At 36.1% G+C, this 27,487-nt stretch overlaps 1 protein-coding gene across 1 annotated transcript in view; it reads left to right on the plus strand.

The window, feature by feature from the left end:
- The window catches only part of itga9 (integrin, alpha 9), a 97,606-nt gene that overhangs the window by 242 nt on the left and 69,877 nt on the right, over positions 1 to 27,487 (plus strand). Inside the window, exons 1-8 of the mRNA XM_084093988.1 lie at positions 1 to 198; positions 2,366 to 2,493; positions 15,255 to 15,361; positions 20,215 to 20,338; positions 23,118 to 23,185; positions 26,150 to 26,279; positions 26,362 to 26,447; positions 26,566 to 26,628. The exon at positions 1 to 198 is cut by the window's left edge and continues 242 nt beyond it. Coding sequence (XP_083950114.1) covers positions 1 to 198; positions 2,366 to 2,493; positions 15,255 to 15,361; positions 20,215 to 20,338; positions 23,118 to 23,185; positions 26,150 to 26,279; positions 26,362 to 26,447; positions 26,566 to 26,628 — 904 coding nt within the window. The remainder of the gene's footprint in view (positions 199 to 2,365; positions 2,494 to 15,254; positions 15,362 to 20,214; positions 20,339 to 23,117; positions 23,186 to 26,149; positions 26,280 to 26,361; positions 26,448 to 26,565; positions 26,629 to 27,487) is intronic.

The raw sequence follows: 27,487 nt of genomic DNA on the forward strand, positions 1-27,487 counted from the left end.
AGCACTGAGGATGCAAAACAGAATGACGGAGCTTTCTTCACGGAAAAGAATCGCTTTGGATGTTTTTGTGTATTTGTGTTTTGTTTCGTTGGCTTATTCCTTTAACATCGACTTGCAACATCCCCTGGTGTTTCGGGGTCCAGATGCGACGTTTTTTGGATATTCAGTCCTGGAGCACGTCCATGACAACTCACGCTGGTGAGTTCATCCAATATAGATTTAAATAGTTGGTTATGAGTCTGGTTTTGTAGTATGCGAATTGTACACTGATTTTAAAGGCGTTAAACGTCTTCAAATGAACTTTTTTATTTATTTATTTTAAGTATGTTAAGGTTTGTCTCGCGCAACCCTTCTAGCATAGTAAGCCAAAGCCTTTGGCCAACTGTCTTAAAGAGGTTATAAAAATAAAATAAAAAAAAAGTTAAAACTTATGTATAAATATATTATTAAGTAGGCCCATAATAAATAAGCACAGTACTTACGTTTTCCCGTTATTTTTCCTAACGGAAGCGCTCGAGCGCTCTTCGGTTGCCATGGATACCTCCTCATGCAAACGTCACTTCTTCATCAGTTGCGCCAGGTGAAAATAACCGCACTTTTTAGGCTGCTAACTTCTTTTTAGGTTAACTTTTGTGGTCACTGAAGTGTTCTTAATGTTATATTAATAAACTATGTTGGCCTACTTTAACAGACTCCTAATCGTTTGTTTGAAAAGTCGATGAATATCATTACGTAAAAAGTATGTAAAATGTAAACTACATTAAAGACATTTTAAATAAAGTTTTGTTTTATAAATCTCTAATAATATGAGAAATAATAAAAGTATTCACCTTTTGTCGCGGTCTTCCGTTGTTCGTTAACGTGACGACGTTTTAGCGCCAAAGTGAAACTCAAATAATTTACGTTTTTTGTATGAATGGTCTTGTTTATTTTGCTTTATCTTGGTTTTGGATTGTCAAGGTGCCTCCAAAAAAAATGTGTCGACCCTTAAAGTGATAGTTCATCCAAAAATGAAAATTCTGTCATAATTTATTATCACCCTTATGTTGTTCCAAACCTGCATGAATTTCTCTCTTCTGCTGAACACAAAAGAAGATGTCGGTGATCAAACAGTTGATGGACCCCATTGACATCCGTAGTATTTTTATTTATTTTTCCTACTATGGAAGTCAATGGCTACAGTAAACTGTTTGATTACCAACATTCTTTAAAATATTTTCTTTTGTGTTAAATAGAAGAAAGAAGCGCATACAGGTTTGGAACAACTTGAGGGTGAGTAAATGATGACAGAATTTTCATTTTTGGAATAATTGAAATGTGAATGTTATTGCATTGGGTGATTTAAACCGATTTCATCAATAAAATTGACTTTCAAACCGGGATGATTAAAGTCACTGAGCAAAAATGATGATGCATTTGAGGGAGAATTACACTTGGTTTGATGTTTTTTGTGTAATATTTTATGATTACTGATCACAAGCAGCACCACAAAATAATCACACTTAATCACATAGTAAAATACACAGTAACACGAGCGCTGCACTGCAAAAAATGCTTTTCTTACTTATTTTTTTCTTGTTTCCAGTCCAAGTATCTTTTTTTTTATTTTTTTTAAATAAAGTCAAGATGTCTTTACTAAAGTAGTAAAATGCCATAAGATATTATGTATTTTTTTCTGGGAATATAAATCAAAATTAAGTAAGTTTTAAGCAAAAACTAACACATTTTTTATTTATTTCCCCAGAAAACAAGACATAATGTCTCATGGCATTTTACTACTTTAGTAAATGGATCTTGATTTAAGATTTTTTTTTTTATATATATATATATATATATATATATTTGAAGACAAAAATACTAAGTAAAATACTAAATACTAAATTTTTTGCAGTGTGTAAAGCACTTTGCATGTTTGCCCTTACTTTTACAACCGACTTTTGCCAATACATTTCAAACATGCAACTTTTTTTAAATTCTCTTGTGACTGCACAGATGTTAAGCCTTTCTTCCAAAATCTGTCCTAAATGTGAAAGGGAAACACTGGCCAGCACCCAAATCATTGCCTTGTGCTTCAGTGGAGATAATGATGTAGTGCTTACATCACTGAATTGAAGAGCCAAACCATGACAGTGTGACAAGGCGAAACCACCTCCAGTCCTAATTCACTCATTATGCATCCTTATTAGTCATGTAGGCGACATGACACTTTCAGATAAAAGAAACAAAACTACAAAGAATATTAGTTTTATTTTCCCTTTTACAATGACCAAAAACTGTATGAATGGACTGTTGTATCCTCAGAGGTTGTGTGTGTGTAGCTGTGTTGTGATGTACAATGACAGTGTGTTTCTCCTGATGTTTGTAGGATTGTGGTTGGGGCTCCCAGAGCAAACTCGTCTTTCAGTAGTTCAGTTCAGTCTCCCGGAGCCGTGTACAAGTGCCGAATCCGCAACAACCCAGAGCAACGCTGCACTGAGATGGACCTCGGCAGAGGTGTGTATCTCGCATCATCTCACAAACATCCCAAACTCACACTGATATCAAAGAACAGCAGAATACTGTCACGAAAAATAAAATAAATATATATATAGGTAGTATAGTGCTGTCAAATCGATTAATCACAATTAATCACATCTAACATAAAAGTTTGTATAATATATGTGTGAGTGTGTGTATATGATACACACATGTATGTATGTATGTATGAATACATACATACATACATACAGTACATACATACAGTACATGCATGCATACATGCACACGTGCACGTTCGGCCCGACAATGGTAAAGCAGTAAATATCGCCACATAACAAATTAATAACTTGATAAAACTACTATACGTTTATCCAACCTTACCTGGATACATACAATACAATCACATTAAGTGGTATATACTATATAGCAAACCTCATCTGCTTAAAAATGTAAACTGCATTAGCAAAATATTAAAAGTTGGATAGTACATCCTACTTTACCTGCATGCATATAGTATACTGTTCTTACGTATATAGCAATATAATCTATATAGCGAATCTTGGTTGCATCTTTGCATTGTATTATCGCACAGCTCCATCCATCCATCCATCCATATATCCATCCATCCATCCAAAGTTGGATATTTATTATATCCAGCTTTCTCTGCATTCAAACAGAATTCATGTAAAGTGATACTATATAGCAAATCTCACAAAATGTAACCATATTATCACTCAGCTCTTCATATAAAGGTCTTCATATAAGTATGTCCAACGTATAGGTATATAAGTAGTACATAAGTATATATAATATATAAATATGTCTGCATATGTGCAGCACATTCACATAGGCTGATATATACTATGTTGCACATATCTCAACTGCTTGATTGCTTGTATCATCACAAAATGTAAACTATATTATCGCCCAGCTCTAATATGCTAAATGTGACCAAGGCATGAAGATATTAGGATATTATGATCATTAACATAAAGATTTTCTGTAAAGCTGCTTTGAAACAATGCGTATCATTAAAAAAGCACTATAAATTGTATACAAAAAACTTGTATAAGTCAATGTTGAACGTGTATAACTTTGGAACTTGTAAAAAGGGAAGTGAAACAGTGTGTGTGTCAAAGTGTGCTTGTGTTTGACAGCACCAGCTCAAGTAAAAAACAGTTAGAAGATGCCATCTGTGCAGGCAAATCACCGAGCGAACTGTTTTACGCGGGTAGTTTAACCCAAACCACTTTACCACTGAAATGGCTCATGAAGTTAAACATGGAATTTGGACCGGTCAATATTTGAAAACCTGCCTGGACGAATGTTTTAGCTGCCTTGTTTTCATCAGTTTTAATAACTTTTCACAGTTATAATCAAAAACAGGACTGTTATTTTATATCCTGTTGTTTTCACACTACCCGTGTTATGCTAACAGATATTTTCAACACTGATAGCGGTAGATTTACACTTCTCCTTTTGCAAACATGCATCATACTATGAGCTTGTTTATGTGATAGACAGCAGTGTCTTAAAAGCTTTTTCTTTTTTGAACATTATTAATATTACTGTGTGAAATCAGTTAAAATGTCTGTAGCATTTTCTGTCTGGCTCCTGCAGTATTTTGATAGAAATGATGAATGGTTTGGCTAATATTTTCCGATTGGCCGTGCCAAGGATCCAGTGTGTAGAAATCTCTTGAAGCTCTGAGTTCTTTTCTTGTGGTGGAGAGATGAGAGTGGTTTATGTGGCTTTAATGCACACACTTCTGCTTACGCTGGGTCTTACTGACGGAACACACATGAGTAAATGAGGCGTGTCAGCGGGCCTGGGGCCCCAGCTTTGAGTTTACATCAATCATGCGGGATAAGACCCCTCAGAAGCCCCCCTCGAGAAATACTGCTACTGATATGAGGTAAACTAGAATCAGTTAAAAAGGACATATTATGCCCTTTTTGCAAAGTCTTGATTTAGTTTTTAGGCTCTACTAGAACAGGTTTTCATGCATGAATGTTCAAAACACATTATTTTTTCACATATTCTCCATTGTTGCGGCTCCTCTTTCCCCAGTCTGTCAGTAACGCTCTGTTTACTTCCCGTCTCTATGAAGCCCCACGCTGTGCTCTGATTGGTCGACTGGATCAGTGTGTTGTGATTGGTCGAGCGCTTCGAGTGTGTTTGGGAAATGTCCCGCCCCTTACCATAACCACCAGTTTAACACACTACTAACTAACTCAACCAGGCCCCGCCCCTTTATTTTGCATATTAATTATTATAATGAGGAATACTGTGATGTGTTCGTTCCCGGAAGAAACTCAAGACTACAATGGAGGCGTTTCAGGGAGTTCAGAAACACTGACACTGATATAGAGAAGAACTCCCACTGGAGGGACTTTGTGTAATAGCATTGATTGCTATTTTCCTGTTTATCTCTGTAAAACTGCTTTGAAACAATCAGTTTTGTGTAACACACTACATCAAAAGGTGAATAAGAATATCATTTTTTATGTTCCACAGAAGAAGGAAATGACATAAGGGTGAGTAAACTATGGCAGATTTTTATTTTTAGTAAACTATTTCTTTAAAACGTATTATGAATGTCTGTTGTCAATTTATGAAGAATGTTTCATGACTCTTGTGCACGGGGTCAGACGATATACACAGTGCCATAACTAGACATTTACTCATCCACTAGGAGACACAAAACAATTTATTGGTTCCAGAATGGTCTTGATCTTGATAATTGCAAGCATATTTAGTGCAGTTCTTGAGCCGTGCACTGTAGATCTTTTCTCCTATTTTTACAGCATTCATTGACGTTCATTACTGGTAAAGTGAAATGCGTTCCAACTGTCCTCAGTTGTTATGGGAGGTAATTCTCCACTTTCTAAAATGACATTAGCTTCATCAAATACAGTAATTATGATATTTCCTTTTCAAGCAACACAGATCCCATTCAAAGACATATACAGGAAGAGCAATTACGATCTTTATTTAGAGTAATAGAGTCAGTTAATTGTCTGTGTGATGAGGGGTTTTTGCACTGAGTGAGGTATTTTATTGTATAGTGTACTGTGTACTATAAGAATAGTTCTGACTAAGTTTCAAAACCTAGTGAGATGACTACCTAGACACCCTTTAAAGGCATCATAGATGTTTGAAAATAACAAACCTCCTCCTAAACCTAACCGAAATTAGTGTTAAAAAAGCAAACGAGAAATAAAAACACAATTGCAGAAGCTAACATGCAGTAACTTGCGTCTACAAATCTTTACTAAATCAGAATCACAAGCATATGAACTTAATTACTAGCTACTAATTACATCTTCGATACTGTACTAATTACTCTCTCTAAAAAGTATTGCATTAGTTATTACTCATTTCTTTCTAAATTCCATATCAATCTCGACCAGTCAAGACATGAAATTCTTGACTCTTTTAATTCTTTCAAAAAAATACTGTAAAATTGCATAAATTATTCTCCAACTGAGTATTTAAAGGGAGAAGCATATTTGTTTCATTAGACATTACATTTGTTTTATATAGAATTGTTCTATAGTCTATACAGTATTTAATGCAATTACATCAGAAGTAACTGTAATTAAATTACAGAAAAATTATAGAAGCATTCCTTACTTTACTTTTTCAAGGGAAAAGTAATTAAATTACAGGAATTAATTACTTAGTAATGCATTACACCCAACACTGGTTTAGAAACCGTGTACTGTGGTAAAAGTGTTGTGAGGTCATAATATACTATTGTGCAAGGAACCGTGCAAAAATAAGTCTTTATTAAAAATAACAGGTAATCTTTGAGTGAAAAGGAAGTTGGAAACTGCAGTGAATTGTCGTTGAAACACATTACTTAAAGCCTTTATATATAACGCCTTATAAAGGTATTCATAATGTACATTATAATGCATTACATCTTTTCATAAATAATTGTAACCAAAATTAAAATGCATTATAATATTTGCAGATTCCTTATTACGTCGTAATAATAATTAAGTATAAAAAAATAAGTATGTTCGTCACGTATACTTTCTTAAGGTGTGTTCAGTGAATAGATAAGTATTATAATGTGATATAACTGGTTACGATTATTCATGTAATCATACACGGTGCATTAGAAGGCATGATTAATGCATTGAATTGAATACTTTATGCTTTATGTATTTACTTTATACTTTATGCATTATATACAAAGGCTTTAAGTAAAGTGTTACCATACCAATACGGTTTTGGAGTTTTCTAAAATGTTGGAAGAGGCACAGTTTCCCAATGAGCCTGGGTTGTTTACATTTCATACAATAGTGCAGTTTGTACAGAAAATAGGTCTAATGTAGTGTAATGTAGTAACTGTGTTTTAGTATTGCATTACTAGCTAAGCAACATGCTAATGCCAACTATTGGATTGAGCTATTATTGGCAGTAATTTTGATTCCACAGTGTTAAAAAGATCCTCACCTGACTAATTATCTGTCGACCAACTCTCAAGCTTAGCTTAAAGGGTAACTCTCGCCAAAATTGAACCTAGGCTCTTTTTTTTAAATGGAAACAAGCTTTAGGAGCTTTCCATCTTTACTTTGCTCATGTACGTTGCATTCGGAGATCGACTACTTTTGACTGACAAAATTCCAGCCACCGGAAACACTAACTGATAAAGTGAGTCGTACAAAACCTTTCTTTTTAGTAAACTCTGTGTACACAAACAATGTTCTCAATGTTTGAGTTCATGTGTAGAGCCCCTGGTGAGACTTCGAGCAAAGTTTCATGTTGTGTCGAGCCTTCTTAGTGTTTTAAAAATAGCGATTTTGATGCCAGGGCCGGAGTGGGGCCACTTTTCAGCCCGGGAGTTTCAGGCCCAAGACCGGCCCACTTTTTCCATGGTGGAATTCCAAATTAGCACTTTTTCCAAATTGGATAAATGAAGCACCAGTTCAGCTCTTACTATTGTGTAGTTTGTATTAATACCATGGTTCAACAAATAATGTAAAGGTTAAATAATAATTCACTTAGACTTTATAAGAAGCAATTGCGACTTTATTTCACGCAATTCTGACTTTATATCTCGCAATTCTGACTTTATAACACGCAATTGCGACTTTATTTCACGCAATTCTGACTTTATATCTCGCAATTCTGAGAAATAAAGTCAGAATTGCGAGATGTAAACTCGCAATTGTGAGATAAAAAGTCGCAATTATCTTTTAAAATGTTTTATTCTGTGGCGGAAACAAGCTTCCATACCTCCTGGCCTCTTCCTCCCATCCATCCATCCTCCCTGACGTGTACCGTTACGGTAGGGCCGGCCCAGCTATCGGTAGGCGGTGCCGCGGTAGCCTAACTGAGAAAACCTTTTGGAAAAGACGGGCTATGGACCCAACCAACTCTATAGGAAGGGAGGGGAGAACTCCCTCACATGGTACAACCCATGCAGAGGCTGCGCGCTGCGGTGTCAGAATGCGGAACGTGTGTAGCCTAATGTAACTAACATGACAAATGTGAAAAAAAAAAAAAAAAATTCCTCGACCGGCCCAAAAGTGAAGCGCCCCACCGGGAATTCTCCCGATTCTCCCGATTACCCAACCCGGGGCCTGTTTGATGCTATCATAGAAGTGCCCCAAGCACTCCCATTCAAATGGTATTTTGACTGAAAATGAAAATACGGTCAATCTTAAAAGTGGCGTTTCCATTCTAATTATGCCTTTACACGAAAGTTTGACTCGGGTAGATTAACAAAAAGACCCTAGGTTCAATTCTGGCGAGAGTTACTCTTTAAGCTTAGCATGACGATCAAAGTAGAGATAGCATGCGCATTTGTTTTCCTTCAGTTATCATTTAACCAACCAGCACACTCCAGCCTCTCGCTCTGTCACTCCAGACTTCCAGATCTCATTCTGCTACTCTTCAAAGAGAAGGCCATCCCCTCGCTGAGCGGTTCACAACCAGAAGAACACGGCCTTCAGGACCCACACAGATGAGAAAACAAACACGTCTGTTACGGAGATAGCCGGGGCGAACCGGGGTCGGTGATTTGATGAGATGTTTATAGTCTGAGGAACATTCCTCGCGCCCTCTCATTTGAAGCAATGGCCAAGGTTTTTTAGAAGGGAATTTCTTCTTGCGGTTTTCCTGCAGTCTTGAACCCGTGAAATATATCTGTGTTCGATGAGTAGTGTTTTTTGGATGGCGCTTCGCTGCTAATTGCTGAAAATAATGTTTCGTCCATATCCCAAGCAAACTTCATCTTGGTTTTTGACAGTTTGTATTTTCCTCCTAACTCGAGATCTGGCGCTCGTCCTTGTGTGCTTTGGATGCTTCGCAGCTTTAGGGGCAAAAGCATTAACTTCAAAAAACTCAAACAAGACGTGATTAGAACCATTTGTCCCACCTTTGACAAACTGCTGTTTAGGAGGTAAAAGGTTGTTTCCTGACAAGATTTCGTGTAATAGCTGCTGCAAATACTAGCTTATGAACCACCCAAGACTAGTCGACCATGGTCCTATATATACAGTACATTACCATTCAAAGTTTTACTCAGAAAGGATTCATTAAATTGATCAAAAGTGACAGTAAAGACTTTTATAATGTTACAAAACAGTTTTATTTCAAACGAATTCTGTTCATTTTAACTTTTTATTCTGAATATTATTTTAGTGTCGTGTGTTACCATGATTGTGTTTTGTTTTGTTTTGTGTTGTGTGAATGACACTGTGCACCTTCTTTATATTAGTATTTACTTCAGCTTGTACTTGAGCTTTGATTCTTCATGTGACTTTCTCATCACCACCTGTTTTTGGTGGTTGTGAGTCAGTGTACTATAAAAATGCAAAACAGACTGTACTTCAATAGGTTGGTATAATTAACATATTATATGCTAGTTAATGAAATATGTTTTTTTACGTTAAATCTTTAAAACCTAAAATGTTGCTACCGTATTTTTACAGTAAAGTTCTGGCAACCACAGATGGCATTTTTACCATAAATTTCACCGATTTTTTTTTTTTTTTTAAGTGTTGGTAGTAGACTGCAAAACTACTCACTAGGTTTTGGGCTGGTGTGAAGGTTTTTTTTTTTTTTTTTTTTTTTTTTTGTAATGCATTGCTTCATTTATTCATACCAAAACTGGGTGGGAGTAGAACAGACATCCGAGTTCAACTGGGCATTTCGCAGCCTAAGTCTGGAAGTCTCTGAGCCGATGCTGTCAGTCTGCTGAGAAGGAAGAGAAAATAACCAGAGCCAAAGAAAACAGCCGCAGTCCCGGGAGCCATCACTCTTTTCCTGCGGACAATCACAGTTTGCCCCTCAGAGGGCCGCTGTAGCTCAACGGTCATAGATAAACATTAAAGTCGACCCTTATGCTTAGATAAACTCCCTGCAGGAATAACACGCCTGTGCTCATAAATCCTCCATTTCTATACACTAATAAAAACCCAAAATAGACAATAGAATTCTGTACCTCCAAAATAGAACATATCTTATTCAAGAAGCTGATACGTCATGGTTCATATTTCCCAAGGTCACCTTTAATAATTTTTAATCCTAACATTTCGAGATAATGAATCGATATCATGCTTTAACCTTGTATTTCAAAAAGGATCCTCATATAAGAAGCGATACTAAAATTCAGAGTCAGTTCATTCACATTCGGAGATCGAATATTTTTGACTGTCAAAATGCCGGTGGACACAGCTACAGTGAGTTGTTCAAAACCTTTTTTTTTTGTAAACTCTGTGAACACAAACAATGTTCTCAATGCGAGTTCATGTGTAGAGCCCCTGGTGATACTTCCAGCAAAGTTTCATGTTGTGTCGAGCCTTCTTAGTGTTTTAAAAATAGTGATTTTTGATGCTATCATAGTCAAGTCAAGTCAAGTGTATTTATATAGCGCTTTTCACAATACAGATTGTATCAAAGCAGCTTCACAGTATTAAATTAAAATAATACATCAATGTTTGTTTCTAGTGGAAAACGTCCACGTTTGGTAATGCTGATCAATAGTATTGTTGATTGATTAATTAAATTAAATATCCCCAAATATCCCCAACTGAGCAAGCCAAAGGCAACAGTGACAAGGAACCGAAAAACTCCATCAGGTGACCTAATGGAGAAAAAAAAACCTTGGGAGAACACAGGCTCAGTCGGGGGCCAGTTTTTCCTCTGGCGTTTATGAACTAGAGGTCGGATTTAACTGTAAGATTAAAAGTATTATATGAATGCCTGGCTGAAGAGATGCGTCTTTAATCTAGTTTTAAACTGGGAGAGCGAGTCTGAGCAACGAACAGTATCAGGAAGACTATTCCAGAGTTTTGGAGCTAAATGTGAAAATGCTCTCCCTCCTTTGGTGGACCTAGATATCCTAGGTATGACCAAAAGCCTCGAATTTAGTGATCTTAACCCTCAGAGAGTCTTCGTTTAGCAGTCACACTCAGTGCCTTCCCGGTCAGAAGTGACCGGACACCTAAAAATGAAACTTCCTCCATCCCAGTAAAAACCAATGCAATTTATTTTTGTTCTATAATATTTATTCTTTTTAATTTAGTATTTTGAGACAATTTGATTGAACTTATTAATATTTATGCAATATTTATAGTCCATTTTTTGCCATTGAAAATAATGTTTTTTTTTTAAAATTATTATTATTTTTTATTTTATTTTTCTATGCGGTATTTTCAGTTAACCCCTTAGCTGTCACCCCCCTTTTTGAGAATGGACATTAAAATGCACTATTCATGCTTAAATGGTTGTAATTCAAGAATGCTTTGGAGTATAGACCCAAGTTTGGTCTTGTTTTAAAGAGAAAAAAATGCAGATTATTACTGAGGTGAAAGCACTTCAAAAAATTAAGGTATGAAAAAGTTATGGAAGTTTAAATTCACATTAAATCAAATATAATTTATTTAATATTTTTCTTTTATATAAAATATATATTTTACAAAATATGTTTTACAAAAAAATTACTATAAAATCAAAGCCATATATCTAACCAAGTTGTGTTCCAAATTTGAAGTTGATATCACAAAAATTGAAGTTCCCATGAGATTTTGTTTAGGCGTATTACCAAAAATAGCCACCGGGTGTCATTGAATTCCATTGAATTTAACTGTATGCATTCTACCATAATAAATTAATACATTTCTGTCCAAATATCACTTCTGTCACAAAATATGGAACCTTGAGACTCAGACCTTTCTGACAATATGTGTTTTGTCAAGATTAGAAAATATTTTGATCATAAATTATGAAACATGACGACGCCCAAAAGGGGAGGAGCCTGATAAAATAATTTAGAGTACCGTTTCTATGGTAACACAATGTCCAATTTCAAAACAGTTTTCACGGGATGAAATCTGAGATCGTAAGCTTTCAAATGATACCTAATTTATGATAACTACTAAAATATGTGATGTAATAAAAAAGGCAATAAAAAAGATAATATTATATTTTAGAGGATAATATGTATATTATACTTTTTAGAGGATAATATTATTTTATATATTTTTTTTTATTGACAAATACTAGATTAAATGTTTTATTATGAACTTTTAGCATGAAAACCAAAGTTTCAGTTATTAAAAGTGTGTGCGTCGACTTTTTGTGACAAACGCCAGAAACGCCTGTTATGATGTCGATTTTTTGAGGTGCGCTCTTGTCATAAATTCATCTATTACTGTTCCTGCATAAATTGTAACAAAAAACAATGCTGAAATATCTATTAAGGAGTCTTAGACCTTTCCAACGATATATAGTTTGTCATGATTAAATTAGGATTTAATTGTAATATAGTGAAGTAAACTTAGGCGTCCCGTATACGGGACGGTGACAGTTAAAGGGTTAAAATAGAGACTAGGCTTTCAGAAAAAAAATAAAAAAAAAATAAATAAATCAATTTATTAAACATAAAATTAAATAAATCATGTTATTGCATGGGTTTACCACTAGATGCCTGTAATAGCTCTAAATGGAGATGCTTGTGAATTCTAGTTGTTTTTGGACCAAATTACTTACTTTTAAGATGTGGATTGATTGTATTTTTTTTTTAAATTGTCAAATAATACTTTTTGCCAAGGTTTATAACATTTTATTAATTATTATTTTAATAATTTTAATAATTATTATATTAATTATATATATATTTTAATTATAATTATTAATTATGTTATGTTTTTCACTCTTGATGTTTTAGAGTTTCACCCCTTCATTGCTGAGCACTTTTTTTCTGCATCGTGGCCGATTTGTAGAGAATTTTTGTGTTTTTGTCAATTTCCCATTCATTTCCTATGGGGGTCATTTTTGACCGAAGACCATGAGTGTGACTATTTTTTTTACGACCACTTAGCATTCTCGGATCATGACCTCAATTTTTTTCTGTGTTCACATACCTAATGCCAGAAAAGTCACCAAGTTTCGTAACATTCCAATGAAGCTGTGATTTTTAAAAATTCAAAACAGATTTTTTGTAATCTGAATTTATTGGTGTGTATGTGTATAAAAGTGTGTTTCTATGTGTGTGTGTGTGGGTGGGTGTGAATTTTTTGCACTCTTGATGTTGTAGAGTGTCACCCCTTTACTGCGGTGTACTTTTTTTTAGAATCGTGGCCGATTTGTAGATTGTACAGACAAAAATTCAGAGAATTTTTGTGTTTTTGTAAATTTCCCATTCATTTCCTATGGGTCGGTCATTTTTGACCGAAGGCACTGAGTGTGACTATTTTTTTTACGACCACTTAGGATGCTCGGATCATGACCTCAATTTTTTTTTGCATACATATACCTAATGCCATAAAAGTCACCAAGTATCATAACCTTCCGATGAAGCTGTGATTTTTTAAAATTCAAAACAGAAATTTTTTCGGTCAGAAGTGACCGAAGACTCTCTGAGGGTTAAAGAGCACGATGGATTATAGGGCGATAGAAGATCCGTTAAATAGACTGGAGCTAAGCCGTTTAGGGCTTTATAAGTCAGTAGCAATACCTTGTAATTAATACGGAACTTTATAGGTAACCAATGTAGTGATGATAAAATTGGTGTTATATGATCATATTTTCTTGATCTAGTAAGAACTCTAGCGGCGGCATTTTGGACTAACTGTAGCTTGTTTATTGAGGATGCAGGACAACCGGCTAATAAAGCATTACAGTAATCTAGTCTTGAGGTCATGAATGCATGAACTAACTTTTCTGCATCAGAAACTGATAGCATGTTACGTAGCTTAGCAATGTTTCTAAGGTGTAAAAAGGCTGTTCTTGTAACATATGAAATATGATTTTCAAAAGACAGGTTGCAGTCTAGTATAACACCCAGGTCTTTTACTGTAGAGGATAAAGTAACAGGACATCCTACTGTGTTAAAGTTGTAGTGTGAGAGGTTTTGTGGGCGGTTTTTTGAACCGATGATTAGTACCTCTGTCTTGTCTGGATTTAATAAAAGAAAATTGCGCGTCAAGCCCCAAGCAGTCGTGCCCCAAGCACTCCCATTCAAAAGGCAATTTGACCAAAAACGAAAATACAGTCAAACTTAAAAGTGGAGTTTCCATTCTAATTATGCTTTTACACGAAAGTTTGCCTCGGGTAGATTAACAAAAAGACCCTAGGTTGCATTTTGGCGAGAGTTACCCTTTAAGCCTTACATTTTAGGAAACAGACTGGGATGCATTTCCCAAAAGCAACCATTAGTAGAAATAGTCTCTACAGTCTTCTTAGTCTTGCTTGACAGTTATTAAATGGAATTGAATGGACGCGCCTTTACAGAGAAAATGGACCTTTCATACGGATTACATAATCAAAGAGTATTTGTTTTCGAATTGAATTGGTTAGTTTAAAAGTAGACGTACCTGTAAGGCAAGTAGCCTATACGCTGAGTTTCGGTTCATTTTAGTTCATGGAGACTGAGACGGCAGAAAGCGCATCAGGTTTGTTTTCTTTATTTTACAAAAGCACAACATTTTGTTGTTATTGTGAGTGTACACACATAAAAATACATTATTGAATGATGTATTACTCTTATCTAATACATCATTTTGTATGACCAAAAATGATTAATGAGTATGTTAAGTTGTTTTCGCTTTTTTAAGGAAAAAATGCAAGTGATCACGCCGATGCCTCTATGTCATGCAGTAAAGCATGCTAATACTTTAGCTTCCACACGCTGCACAAACACTTGGATATGTGCCTAATAATAGCGCACATTTAACGTTAGAGTGAGCAGCCAAGTAAAGTTGCTACTTCTTACATGTTTCAAATGATAAGCCATATTTGAGGTTGATGGATGATGGGTGAACCTTCGGATTTACTGCCCGACATGTAATTAACACAATGACCCGCTGGTAACGTCCTCACGGACTGCATGAATTATTATTTTTTTAAGCGACTAACCGACTAATACAATTGTGGGCGACTAGAAGTTTTACGTTTAATGATTAGTTGACTATTAGGGAGCAGCCCTAGTCTAGACTTTATGATTCCCAAGTAGAGCAGCTGCACACCAGCATTGTGAGCACTGGAATGAGTTCACACACTTTATATATTCATATTTGATGAGTTTCACATTTCAAATATTTTGTGTTGTACTCATCTTACTAACACAAATAATTTTGTTCCATCTGTAGCAGCATTGTCTGTATTTAAGCATATTAAACTGTCTCAAACAATTGTCTGTTTGAGTTTTGTTTCAGGCTGTCTGGTGCGTGTCTCAGAGTGGTTTTATTGTGTTTCTCTTTGCAGACAGAGATGTTTGTTTCTCTGTTGGCTAACGTTCTCATTCTTTACTCTAGGAAATAAGCAGAGGGAGTCCTGTGGGAAAACGTGTCAAGGCGACAGGAACAACGAGTGGATGGGGGTCAGTCTCGCTCGACAGGACAAAACCAACGGCAAAATTCTGGTATGTTCCGTTTAAACACTGAAAACAACCATTGTTTTCCAACTGGGACTCTAAATTCTGATTGGATGAGTTGTGTTTGAAGCAATGCAGAGATGACAGTTTTTTTGTAGGCCAACCCGGAAGTTATCATCAGTTTGTTGGTTCCCTCAACAAAAAGCCAGTAGGATTTATCCATTGGCTTTTGGATTATTGCAGAAATAAGCTCTGTGACCCAAAAAAGTTCATTTTGTTCAACAAGATAGTGACAATGAGTCACAAATAGTTCACAAATGAACACAACTTTTATGAATTTTGAAGCCTAATTACAATCGCATTCAGGCATTTATCAAAAAACAAACAAAAAAAACATTGGGATGAACCAGAAGTGCAGGAATATTTACTAGTTTCTGGGTTTTAGGACTCAATTTTGCAGCACGATTGCCTTAATATTTTACAGAATAGTAACCTGTTCAAAGTATAATGAAACATGAGGATGAAAGACTCGAGCGTTAAACAGGTAATTATGGTCAAAATGGTCCAGATTTAACGTGACGGATGTATCAGAGTAGGAAATTTATGCTTTTCGCTAACAAGGGTTTTGTTTGAATACAATAGACTTTTTTGTGTAATAATAATCTCAATCATGCTTTGCTTTATTCGTTGTTCCACTTTTTTGTCTTAACAACCTATTTTTCAACCATCTCAGCAGTTGTTTAATACAAACCACATCGACTTGTAAAACATGGGCAGAAACTAAAGCCATCATTGTTACAAATATCTTTCACTACGACCGCATTGTTAAACTCCAGCTGTTCCATACATCAAGAGAAAGCAAGAGTGTTTGAAGTGAGGGCCATTTTATCATGATGACAAACTGGAGCTCTAGGATAGATGCTCTAAATGGACAAACAAGTCAAACAAGACGTCAGCAACACCAATCTGCTTTGTTTCCAGGTTTCTTCAGGCTTGAATTGTGTTGTGGTGGTCTGATTCGAGGTCAGACTCCTCGTTACGTCTGCAGAACCCTGTCGTGGGGTTCTCTGGGTTTTCATGGGCGTCTTACAGGAAGGCAGGATCAGGGTGGTCTGACAGAGGCAAGGACACTTACAGCACTGATATGTTCAAATCAAAGAGGTTGAGGGAGAGATGGCATGTTATAGTGGAAGCTGTAATGATGGTAATTTGGTTGGTAGATTAGTATTTACAATTCAGGACCGGATTAAACATATGAGCATTGCCCAGGAGAACCACGTGCAAGAGAGACACCAACACAATCAAGGCTGTATAAATGTTTTTAATTGGCAGGAGATGTGGCACAGCAACCGAAGACGTGGCGTTAGCTCATGCAATAAGATTTTAGAGCTGTTTTATATAGTGTATTTTACCACAGAGGTGAGATCTCTGCTACTGTTTTATATTTAATATGCAAATTTTGATCTCTTGATTGCACCATAAACTCGATATGCATGCTACCGTTTGGGGTCTGTTTAATTTCTTTTAGAGAAATTAATGCTTTTATTCAGCTAGGACACATTCAAACGATCAAAAGTGACAGTAAAGACATTTATAATGTTAGAGGGGTCATGACATGGTTTTTGTTTTTGTTTTATTATGTTCCCTTAGATGCAATTATAGTGTTACTATAGTTTTTTGGACAAAAACACTTTTAAATTTTAGTGATTTATGACCTTTTCCCACCCTGTTTCTCATCCTCTGATTCAAACAGTCTGTTTTGGGGGTGTTTCCCCTTTAAGAGTTCAGTGTTAACGCCCACTGTTATGATTGGCTGACGTCATTGGCTAAAAGTAGTTGAAATACATTACTTACAGTTTGCTAATCGTTGGGACCCAGAATAGTCGGCACGGCCTGATCTTTAAGCAAAAGTTTTCTGGCAAAGCTAGCATCATACTGCGATTTGTTCTCAAAACAGTCATCCTTGAAATGTAGAGAACACACGCTTAAATTAACAACGACTGGTACGTCACTTCATACCGTGACGTCACTTCGTACCATGGATCCCCAACGAGCTGTAATTAGAGCTTGATTAAATAAATGCTTCATTTATAATGGGGTCTTAAGCTATGAAACTTGCAGGAAGTTTTAATGGTACAAAGACCTCTTATATACCAAAAGATCAAGGCAAATTTGGTTTCTCATGTCATGACCCCTTTAATGCTGTTCTTTTAAACTTTCTATTCATCAAATAATCCTGAAAAGTTGCACAACTGTTTTCAACATTGATAATAAGAAGAAATGTTTCTTCAAATCAGCATTTTAGAGTGATTTCTGAAGGATCATGTGACACTGAAGATTGGAGTAATGATTTGCATTACAGGAATAAACTACATTTTAAAATATATTCAGAACTGATATTTTATTTATATTATATTGCTGTTTTTACTGTATTTGTAATAAATGAAGTCTTTAAAAACATTTAGTCTTACCAATCCCAAACATTTGAATGATCAAATGTGCTTTACAGTAAAAGCTGTGTGCATACAAAATTTATTTTATTACCTGAAAGCACTTCAACTTTATAGATGCATGTACATGCGTTTACAGTGTGTGTCCCACCGCAACAAATAGCTGCATTTGAAGGGAGTCACGTTTACATGTAAGGCATGTAAGAGAGCTGTTGGGCAGATGTGTTGGCCTTCCCTCAGCCAATCAGCTCTCAGCATGAGCAGAAACATGATTAGCCCGTGATCCACGGTGACTCAGAGCCTCTGAGGGGAAAAGCACATCTCAGACTCATTCTTGATTTAGTTAAGCATTACGTATTTCGCTACGTCTGTCCTGTGTGTTTCCCAATGCCGGCTGCCAGGGAATAAGTTGGAGTTTGTTCCTTTGGTTGTCATCAGACAGGCTGAGGCTGTTTTATTGACATTCAGGTTGTCAAATGTGGATTGTTTTGAGTTTAGATGATAGTAAAAGTGAACTGCTTCATGCCCGGTACACATTGTATGATTTTGGGCTGTCCTAGACGAAAGATGACCAATAATGGGGACTTCTGTGGTCGTGGCTCCTTAGCGGTGGTCCTACGTCGTACAGTGAGAGACGTTAAAAGATGGCCGTTGTCACGATCTTGCGACCAAAAATAGCCTGTGATCATTTTCTGACAATGTTAGAAATTTAGCATGATCATCTTACAGTGTGTTTGCTGTTACAACCTACATATACTGACTAGCCAATAAAAATGCAACATGAAATGGCGTATTGATCAACACGATATGGCTCCATTTGCAAAATTGGCATGCCAAGTTGGCCTCTTTTCCCTAGCCATGACCGCATCCATATTCTCCTCTTTTGCTTCATCCCCTTTTTTTATCGCACATAAAAACCACAATTGCCAAAAATGCGATTCATCTTGCTCTATTTGTTTGCTACTAGCGCATACTGATGACTTTTCATTCGTCGTAGCCTACGATTCAATAGGTGTCATCATCGTACAGTCTACATGCATGTCGTACTCAAGTTTATTTGATCCATGTCTGACTGTGATTTGTAATGATCTTATAGGATTGCCGAAATCACAAAGTCTGGAGAAGGCATAAGGCTCGGGCAGTCAAACAGACTAGCAGTGTTTCTCAACACAACAAACTACTGCCAGATAGTCATCTGACATCATGTGTGAGCATTTTGTATGAATCCGTGTGGCTGTAATATCTTAAAATTGGTTGTTTATCTCAACGGAGCTGTTGTGCAGTTTCCATCATGGAGAAACAGGAAGCTGAACTGTGTTTTGGAGGGAATTTGGTTTCTCCACAAGGGATTTGACTCTAAATAAAATGGGGAAAGGAAAGTTTGTGGCATACGATTATAGGACTGTATTAATGAGCGAAACAGAGAGGTTTTAGATTATTGATGGCAGGGTTTGCGTGATCTTTTCCATGTTGTTGTTGTTTTTGTTATAATGACTTGTTAAAAGTTGTTAGTGGTTGCTACTTGAAGTTGTTAGTGGTGTTTGCTAAGACAAGTATTACTGTTTCTGTTTCTCATACAAACACCATTATTAGACTTTGAACTGTGAACTGTTTGTGCTGCAGACATGAATATTAATGCAATGTCAAGATCACCACAAAAAAAAAAAAAAATTATGTTCGGATCATGAGGAAAATTAAGCCAAAATCATGAGAATATAAGAAAAAATATTAATGCATGGACTCTTAGGGTTTCTGTAACAGTCCTAATCTTTAACACTATCCATCCTTGCAAGAACTTCCTTCAGGCACTTCCTTCAGGAAATGCAACTACTTTAGTTACTGTCCTCTGTCTATGACCTTTTTGCTTTTTCTTCGTCTGTTCTCTCTCTCTCTCTCTCTCTCTCTCTCTCTCTCTCTCTCTCTCTCTCTCTCTCTCTCTCTCTCTCTCTCTCTCTCTCTCTCTCTCTCTCTCTCTCAGATTCTCTCTGCTCTCTGGCTGGCTTCACAGCCTTGAGCGCTTCTGTTGTTCCAGGGATCAGAGATGTTTGAATGAAGATGCTCAGCTTTCTAAAACCAACAACCCCCTCTCAGTGGACATATTAGATCCACAGCCGTGGCCAGCTGGTTTTGTCTCAGAAGTTAATTTGGCTCTGGAATAAAGAGAAGAAGATTTGTCTGTGTATCCTGTTTGTTTCTTGGTGCAATTACCATGCTGATGATGATGATGATGATGCAAATTTAGACCTGATGTGTGTGAGATATATACACGCCTTAGTCATGGTAGACACCATATTTAATTAGATGCAAATGAAAAAGAGGCTGTAAGGGATGTAGAGTCTGGTCAATGGGTTGTACTTGTACCTGTGATTCATGTCAAATTGAATAAGCTGTCTACACTGTCTAACTACTCCTTGTCTCTCTTCCCCCTTCCTTTTCTTTTATTGTCTGCAGGCCTGCGCTCACCGCTGGAAGAATGTATACTATGAATCGGAGTATATTCTTCCCCACGGATACTGCTCCATCATCTCAGCCAATCTCCAGGGCAAATCACAGCCTCTCATACCGTGTTATGAAGGTATCGACTCGCTCTCTATCACTTTAACTCCCTCAATAGTCAATCTTGAAGTGTTATTTTTTATATTTTTATATACTTCTATAGTGTTTAATGTTTTGAATTAGATTTTATTTTTATATTTTCAGTTTTCATTTCAATTTCCGTTTTAAAGTTCTAGTAATTGTATGTGCTTTTGCCAGTTTTATTAGTTGTTGTTGTTTTTTTAGTAGTTCTATGTATTTAGCCTTAATTTATTTTTATTTCACATTTAGTTTTAGTAATTTTGTTATGTGCTTTTGTCAGTTTTATTTTTTGAATTTATCTATTTAACTTTTTATATAACATTTTTCTTTATTTTATTTTTAGTAATTTTAGTACTTGTCTAAAATCTAATATTTATATTTTATTTTATTTAGCTTTATTTCATTTAACAAATTTTTATTTTATTTTGTTTTAGTTAACAATAGCTCTGGTCTTTTAAATGTACAAGCGATTTGAAAGTTACATTCAGTGTATAGTTGTATCAAGATCATTGATTGTTATTGTCCTGTTATTCAGCAATGAGAGAGTATGTGTTAGTGGTAACTGCTAAAGCAAACATTGCTATGACTATTACGAATAATACTTAAGGTTATTCATTTAAGCAAACCTCTAACCCCAAGTATTACCATAATTGCACCACAGTTTAACTAATGTAGAAGCAGGTCGTCTAAATGAGCGTGAACTCTGAAACCGCTGTTTCTCAGTGTGGTCAGAGCCACTTCCATGAGGCGCCATAATGGACTAAAGTGAAGTGAACCGCGCGAGAGACATTGAAACTGATCTTGCTAATACATGTCAGTTGACATTGTTCAGTTCAGTTGTGGTATGGTGATGCATTGCAATGTGTATGAATCTTGGAAATGTAAGACAATGTATATTGTACCTTGAGGTAGTTGGTGCTAACCAGCCCTATTGTAGGAGAAGTTCTTCATCAAGCCCAGCAAACACAAAACTGAAAGCAGGCTTCAGCAGTGATGGCCAAGTCTGAGCCCTGAACCCTCAGAACAAGTTGGAAAGATGACGCTGTTTATTGTGGCACATGTTCTCAACGGGCTTCACAATGAGTTATGGCGCCCTGAACTTCCTCCAAAACCTCAGAGTGATGTTGTCTGGCATCAGACATCCAGAATCAAAAAGAAGCAGCACATTTCCAGACTCTGCTGGAGAGAAATATGACCAGAGATCTGGAGGACACATTCAGGGTTATGCAGATTCAATATTTGACTTTTTACTAGAACTGTCAAATCGATTCATCGCGATTAATCGCATCTAACATAAAAGCTTTTGTTTACATAATATATGAGTAATATATATATATTATATATATATTATACAGTATATATGTCTGTGTGAGTGTGTGTAAATACTGTATATACACACACATTTATGTACTGTATAGACATATACTGTATATATAGACATATACTGTATATATACATATGTGTACAGTCTATGTATGTATGTATATATACACGCGCACACACACACACACACACATATATATATATATATATATATATTTATACACACACGCATATATTATGTAAACAAAAACCTTTATGTTAGATGTGATTAATCACCATTAATCGATTTGACTACTACTTTTTACACATCAAGCTGAGGGATGGTTTAGACTTTATTCAGCAAACATTATGGCCTGGATGCATGTCCAAAAAACCATGATGTCACCATGTTACCAAATCCAAAGAAATAATAATACCATGATACTATGATAGACATTTTTTGTTTTTGTTTTGTGTGAAAGCTGTTATATGTACCCATGAGAGATCACAATATGTGCTTGTTAAATAAATGTTTAGGTTTAGATTTACCTGAATTTTTGCCATTATATTAACTACTACAAAAATAGATTCAACTTTCTCTCATTTTATTTTTTCATTTTAATACTTTTATTTTTTTTAACGTATTTTTAACAAAAACAAAATTCACATTTACTTTCATGAAAACACTTTTGCTTCATGTCAGTATTCCTTCTGCATTTCACCTGCATAGTCTTTTTTCACCTATTTTCTTTATTTTTTTACACAATGAGAAACGAGTCAACATTTTTTTCTGTGTTAATCGGCAGCATGCCACAGATACACAGAAATGAACTTGTATTAAACCTGCACGTTTCTTTAAGGGTGCCAATCAACAGCTGTCAATATCAAAATTCGCTTGCACTCACTGTTTATCACTCCCTGTATCACATATTATACATTTGACAGATGTTATTGTAGTATATTAAATTCATCGCCTCCGTCAGCATTGAATTTAATCATCCCAGAAGGATTCATCGTATTTTACAAGATGTTTTGATTTGCTGCGGAAAGAGCAAGGGAGGGTGCACGAATTCTTGATCTGAATTTGTTTCCGTGTTCAGCTCCTGAGTTATTTATTTCCTTCCATATCTTTTCCTGTCTCCAATGAGTTAGCATTGGGGGCCTTCAGTGTGTGTGCAGTGCATTATGGGGAGATCCAAGCCCAATATTTTCTGTAACCGGAGAGCACAGCAATCCCCCCCCGTTTTCGAAGCCCTCCAGAGTGTGAGCTGTTGTTGAACGCGTTGCTGTTAGGTCGTTCTCAGTCTGTCTCGCGGCCCCCAGATTCCTCTTGGATGGAGTTGGGACTTTGACTAACTCCATATGGAATGTCGGAAGAACTCCAGTAAATGCTGGCTCAGACTTACAGCGAAATCATTTGTGGTCTGATGTTTTTTTTTCTTCCTCTGTCTCTCTCCCCCTACTCACTCTCACAGACCATAAGAAGACCTATGGGGAAGAACATGGGTCGTGCCAAGCCGGGATCGCAGGCGTTTTCACCGAGGTCAGTAGAAGTACGAGCTTGTTATGTGTTTTCACATGTGTGGCGCTCAGATGACATGATTACACAGACATATAACAGTGTGTGATTGATATATTCATTCCCCAGGGTTCACCCAATTATGTCTCATTATTCACTCACCTTCATGTCGTTCCAAACCTGTGATGTTTTGAACACAAATGAAGATGTTTAGCAGAATCCCCAACCTGCTTTTTCCATCTGTGGCTATCAAGACCAATAAAAGTAGTCTCGACACCTTGATGTGCATCTGAATATTTTCAATTTGCATTTGAATATGTGCATATGTGAATGATAGTCGTGTAGGATGGGAATCAAGGTTAACTATAGCCATTATATGACTTCAGAAGTCTTAAAATTGAATGCACAAGTCATATGCACAGTCTACTTTATTGCATTTATGGTCCAATTTTGTCCTTTTTGGAGCTTGACAGCTTCTAGTCACTATATGCTTTTATTGAATGGGAAAGAGCAGTTAGAACTTTCTTTAAAATTGTTTTTCTTAAATGTTAGTGTGAACTATCCCTTTAAGAGGAGGAAGGTTGCATAAAATCCAGTCCTTGGCTCGACAGGCCTGTTAGCCTCTGTTTAACAGATCCCTGCAAGAATTTGAACAGAATTCAAACTTTTTGTGTGCGATACAAGTACGTTTGCATGAAGGCTTGCGAGTTGTTTGTCCACTCGCTCTTCGTTTTGCACATTGACCGTTTCGGTGTTTTGTATGAAGTGCAGCCAACCTGTTAACGTGCAGTCCAGGCTTTGGAAACAATGTTTGGATCAGATACGAGAACACAGGCTAACAGATGTGATGCCCAACGGTTCATCAATATCATCACTCACTCTCTGAAACCTTTTCACTTTGTTTTTCTTAAACGAGAACGAAATATGACTGGAAAATAAACTCCCTAGTGGTTCTGATTACTGAGGTGTTATTCATTTATCAGACTGTGTGTTTTAAGAGATGGCTGAGAAATGGTAGTTCACTGGATTTTGGAACAGAGCTTGTTGTCTATATAGTTTTAAAGCTGACCAGATCAGTGTTGGACATTCACAGAGAGGAATTCAAAAGGCTTGACCCATAGAAGAATGGCATGGCTTTGTAGTTTGGGTGGTAATGGCTCTTTATCATTTGGAAGAATGTGACCATCTAGACCTTAAGTGGCTAAAACAGATGTCTGAAAACTCCTTGATTGAATGCTGTCGGCTCAGCTGGAGGTGGTGTTTTTACATGTTTGGCAGGACTGACCAAGTCAAACAGCATTTGTGAGTTTTTTTAACAGTCATGCGTTGTGAAATGGAAAAAGCAGTGGAGAGCGTCCATTTGTGGCTTGATGAAACTCAAAATAACTACGTAAAAGAGCCTAATTCTTCCGTCATTCGAAGCATATTCCATGTGCCCAAGCTTTTATATTTGTATCCTCAGAGATAATGGGTGTCGGAAAAAGGGAAAATGTTTTGTTTTTTTCCACCAAAGATTCAGAGCTAAACATTTATGCCAAATTGTGCGTTTTTTTAAATGTATATGTCGATTAGAGCACAACAGGGACCACCAACCTTTCCAGTGGCTTTGGTTCCACGTTCCAAGTATTTTTCCATTTCATTTTCTTCATAGAGATTTTTCAAGGGTTCTAAGCATTGCCAATTAAACAGTGTAAATCTATATATTCTATAAATCTATATTATATTATATTATATTAATTAAAAAAATCAAGTATACTGTATGCAATAAATAAATAAAAATATTGATATTAAAAAACACAGAATTTTCTAATTGTTTGATTTCTTTTCTGGATTTTAGTATTAATGTCAGGAATTAAACATTTAGGTTTTTTTTTCTTACCTAGTATATGTCATTGCTAAAAGGGGTGGTATAATGCCCTTTTCACAAGATGTAAAATAAGTCTCTGATGTCCCCAGAGTGTGTATGTGAAGTTTTAGCTCAAAATACCCCACAGATATTTTTATATAGCATGCTAAAGTTGTCACTTTTTGAGGGTGAGCAAAAAACACAGTTTTTTGTCTGTTCCTTTAAATGCAAATGAGCTGCTGCTCCCGGTACAGGGGGCGGAGCTTCAAGAGCTTGTGTCCTTTTACCTCACACAGACATGCACTGAAAAATTCTAAAACTTTTAGCCTTTTATGTTCAAACCGAAGTCAGACAATAATGGAGAGACTCAAGAAGAAGTGACAACATGTAGAAGCAACAGGACATTTCTGAATGGTTAGATGATGAATTTATGTAGCTTATGTGTAGTATCTTCTAGTCATTGATTAGCATATTCTGTCTTCTTGATAATCTATAAATTGTGTTCCGGGGGCGGGGTTTATGTAAATTTTAGGAATGGAGGAATGTCGAGTCTCTACCAGCCGTTTGTTGTCGTCCTTAAAAAGTGATTTCTTTAAAAGCAAATATCTCCCTTTGCTTTGAACTTTGAGCGGATGTTGTTTATGCTCAAACAGCAACATTACACACTAACTAAAGTTAGAAAAGTGAAATCATAATCAACCACCCCTTTAACAACCTTACATTGATCTTTCACAAAAAAATAAATTTCTCTATGGAGAAACAGAATGAGATGTTTGCTTCTTACCCTACTGTTGTGCTTCATTGCGGGCAGTCATGTAAATAAAACAATGTCTTATTTGGAGTGTGACAATGTGGAGCAATTAAAACAGTTCAAAGGCTTGAGTTCTCCTCCAGTTTAAAGTCCATTGAGTGATCAAAGCGAAGAACAGCAGCTGCCATTTCAGCTCACGGTTGGGTTACCAGCAGATAATACAACATGGTTTGTGGCTTTCGGTTGACCAAAGCCACACCAACAGCTCTGTGTTTTCTCCTATAATTTGAGATGTAACTTTCTTTTCAGCTGTAAGGAAATGTGCTGAAGCCTGTTGAATTTTTTTTGTCTTTTTGAATGGATCTCCATTGCTTTTGATATTGTTTTCTAGGAGCTGGTTATCATGGGTGCACCTGGTTCTTACTACTGGACCGGAACAGTCAAAGTGTTTAACATGACATCCAATACTCACTACAACCTTAATCAAGACGACCTGAGCCCTCATAGATACAGCTATCTTGGTAACTCCTGCTTATTTGGATGTTAATAACTACTTCAATATTGCATGCTGTAGTCAGTCCATCACAGATTTGTGTTTTTTAGGGTATGCTGTGACTGCTGGTCACTTTTCCTCTCCAAACACCATAGAAGTGGCAGCTGGTGCACCTCAAGACAGTGGTGGTGGAAAAGTGAGTGGTTTTCACTTAGTTTCTTGCAGTGTTCAGAAATTGCATCATTGCTTCCAGATTCTGTTTACATTACACCAACTTTGACATTATAAAACCACATTGTCATCCGTCATTTTAGGTTTACGTCTTCAGAATTGAGGGAACATCTCTTGTGAAGATCTTTCAAGCCTCAGGGAAAATGGTGGGTATAGTGTTCAGGTTTACTCATTTATTCCAAATGTAAGATGTTTATTTAATCACACATAGCTATTTAAAAGAATCGTTCTCTTTTCTGTGCAACACAGTTTTGAAGAATTTGTACAAATGCATATGTTGATCAGGGGCTGTGGAGATCCTAAAAGGACAAAAAGCATCATAAAAACGCCATTAACCCTTTAAACGCCTAGTGTATCATATTTGATATGCAAATTTCTTATGCCTCTAAATTGTCAATATGATCAAATCTGCTACATGCCCTCTGATTGATAGTTTATACTTTTTTAGCAAGTAAAATTTCATTTTAGTATCTAACTGATTTTTATAAAGTAAACAACTTTTATATTGTTAGTAATATTTTAAGATGGGCACTGGACTGAAGCAACTTAAGTTTACGTAATTATCCTTACATAATTTTTTTTTTTTAGAAAAAATCATGTTAAAATGTGAATATAATATGAAACATTAAGCATTGTTGTATTGCATTCCATTATGTCCCCCCCCCCCCCCCACACACACACAATAAAAACTACAGAGATTTGATCATAAAACTAAGCATCTAAATATCATCTTACTGAGACATTATTGGGAGATATAGACTGTCCACTGATATTTATATGCAATTTATGTAAGTAGTTGCTATACTGTTATAAAGATCTCATTTATTTACTTTACAGGCTATCATAATTAATTTTTTTGGCCATATATATATATATATATATATATTATCAACTGCATCAAATTGCATAGTTTTGCTCAGTTTGACTTTTTTCCTCCTTGAGTAAGAGATTCACTATATCATATTAGCCATAAAAGCCTGATGCATCAAATATGATACTCAACAA

The sequence above is a fragment of the Abramis brama genome, assembly GCF_963993115.1.
Source record: "Abramis brama genome assembly, chromosome: 19".
In the NCBI taxonomy this organism is placed as follows: Eukaryota; Metazoa; Chordata; class Actinopteri; order Cypriniformes; family Leuciscidae; genus Abramis; species Abramis brama.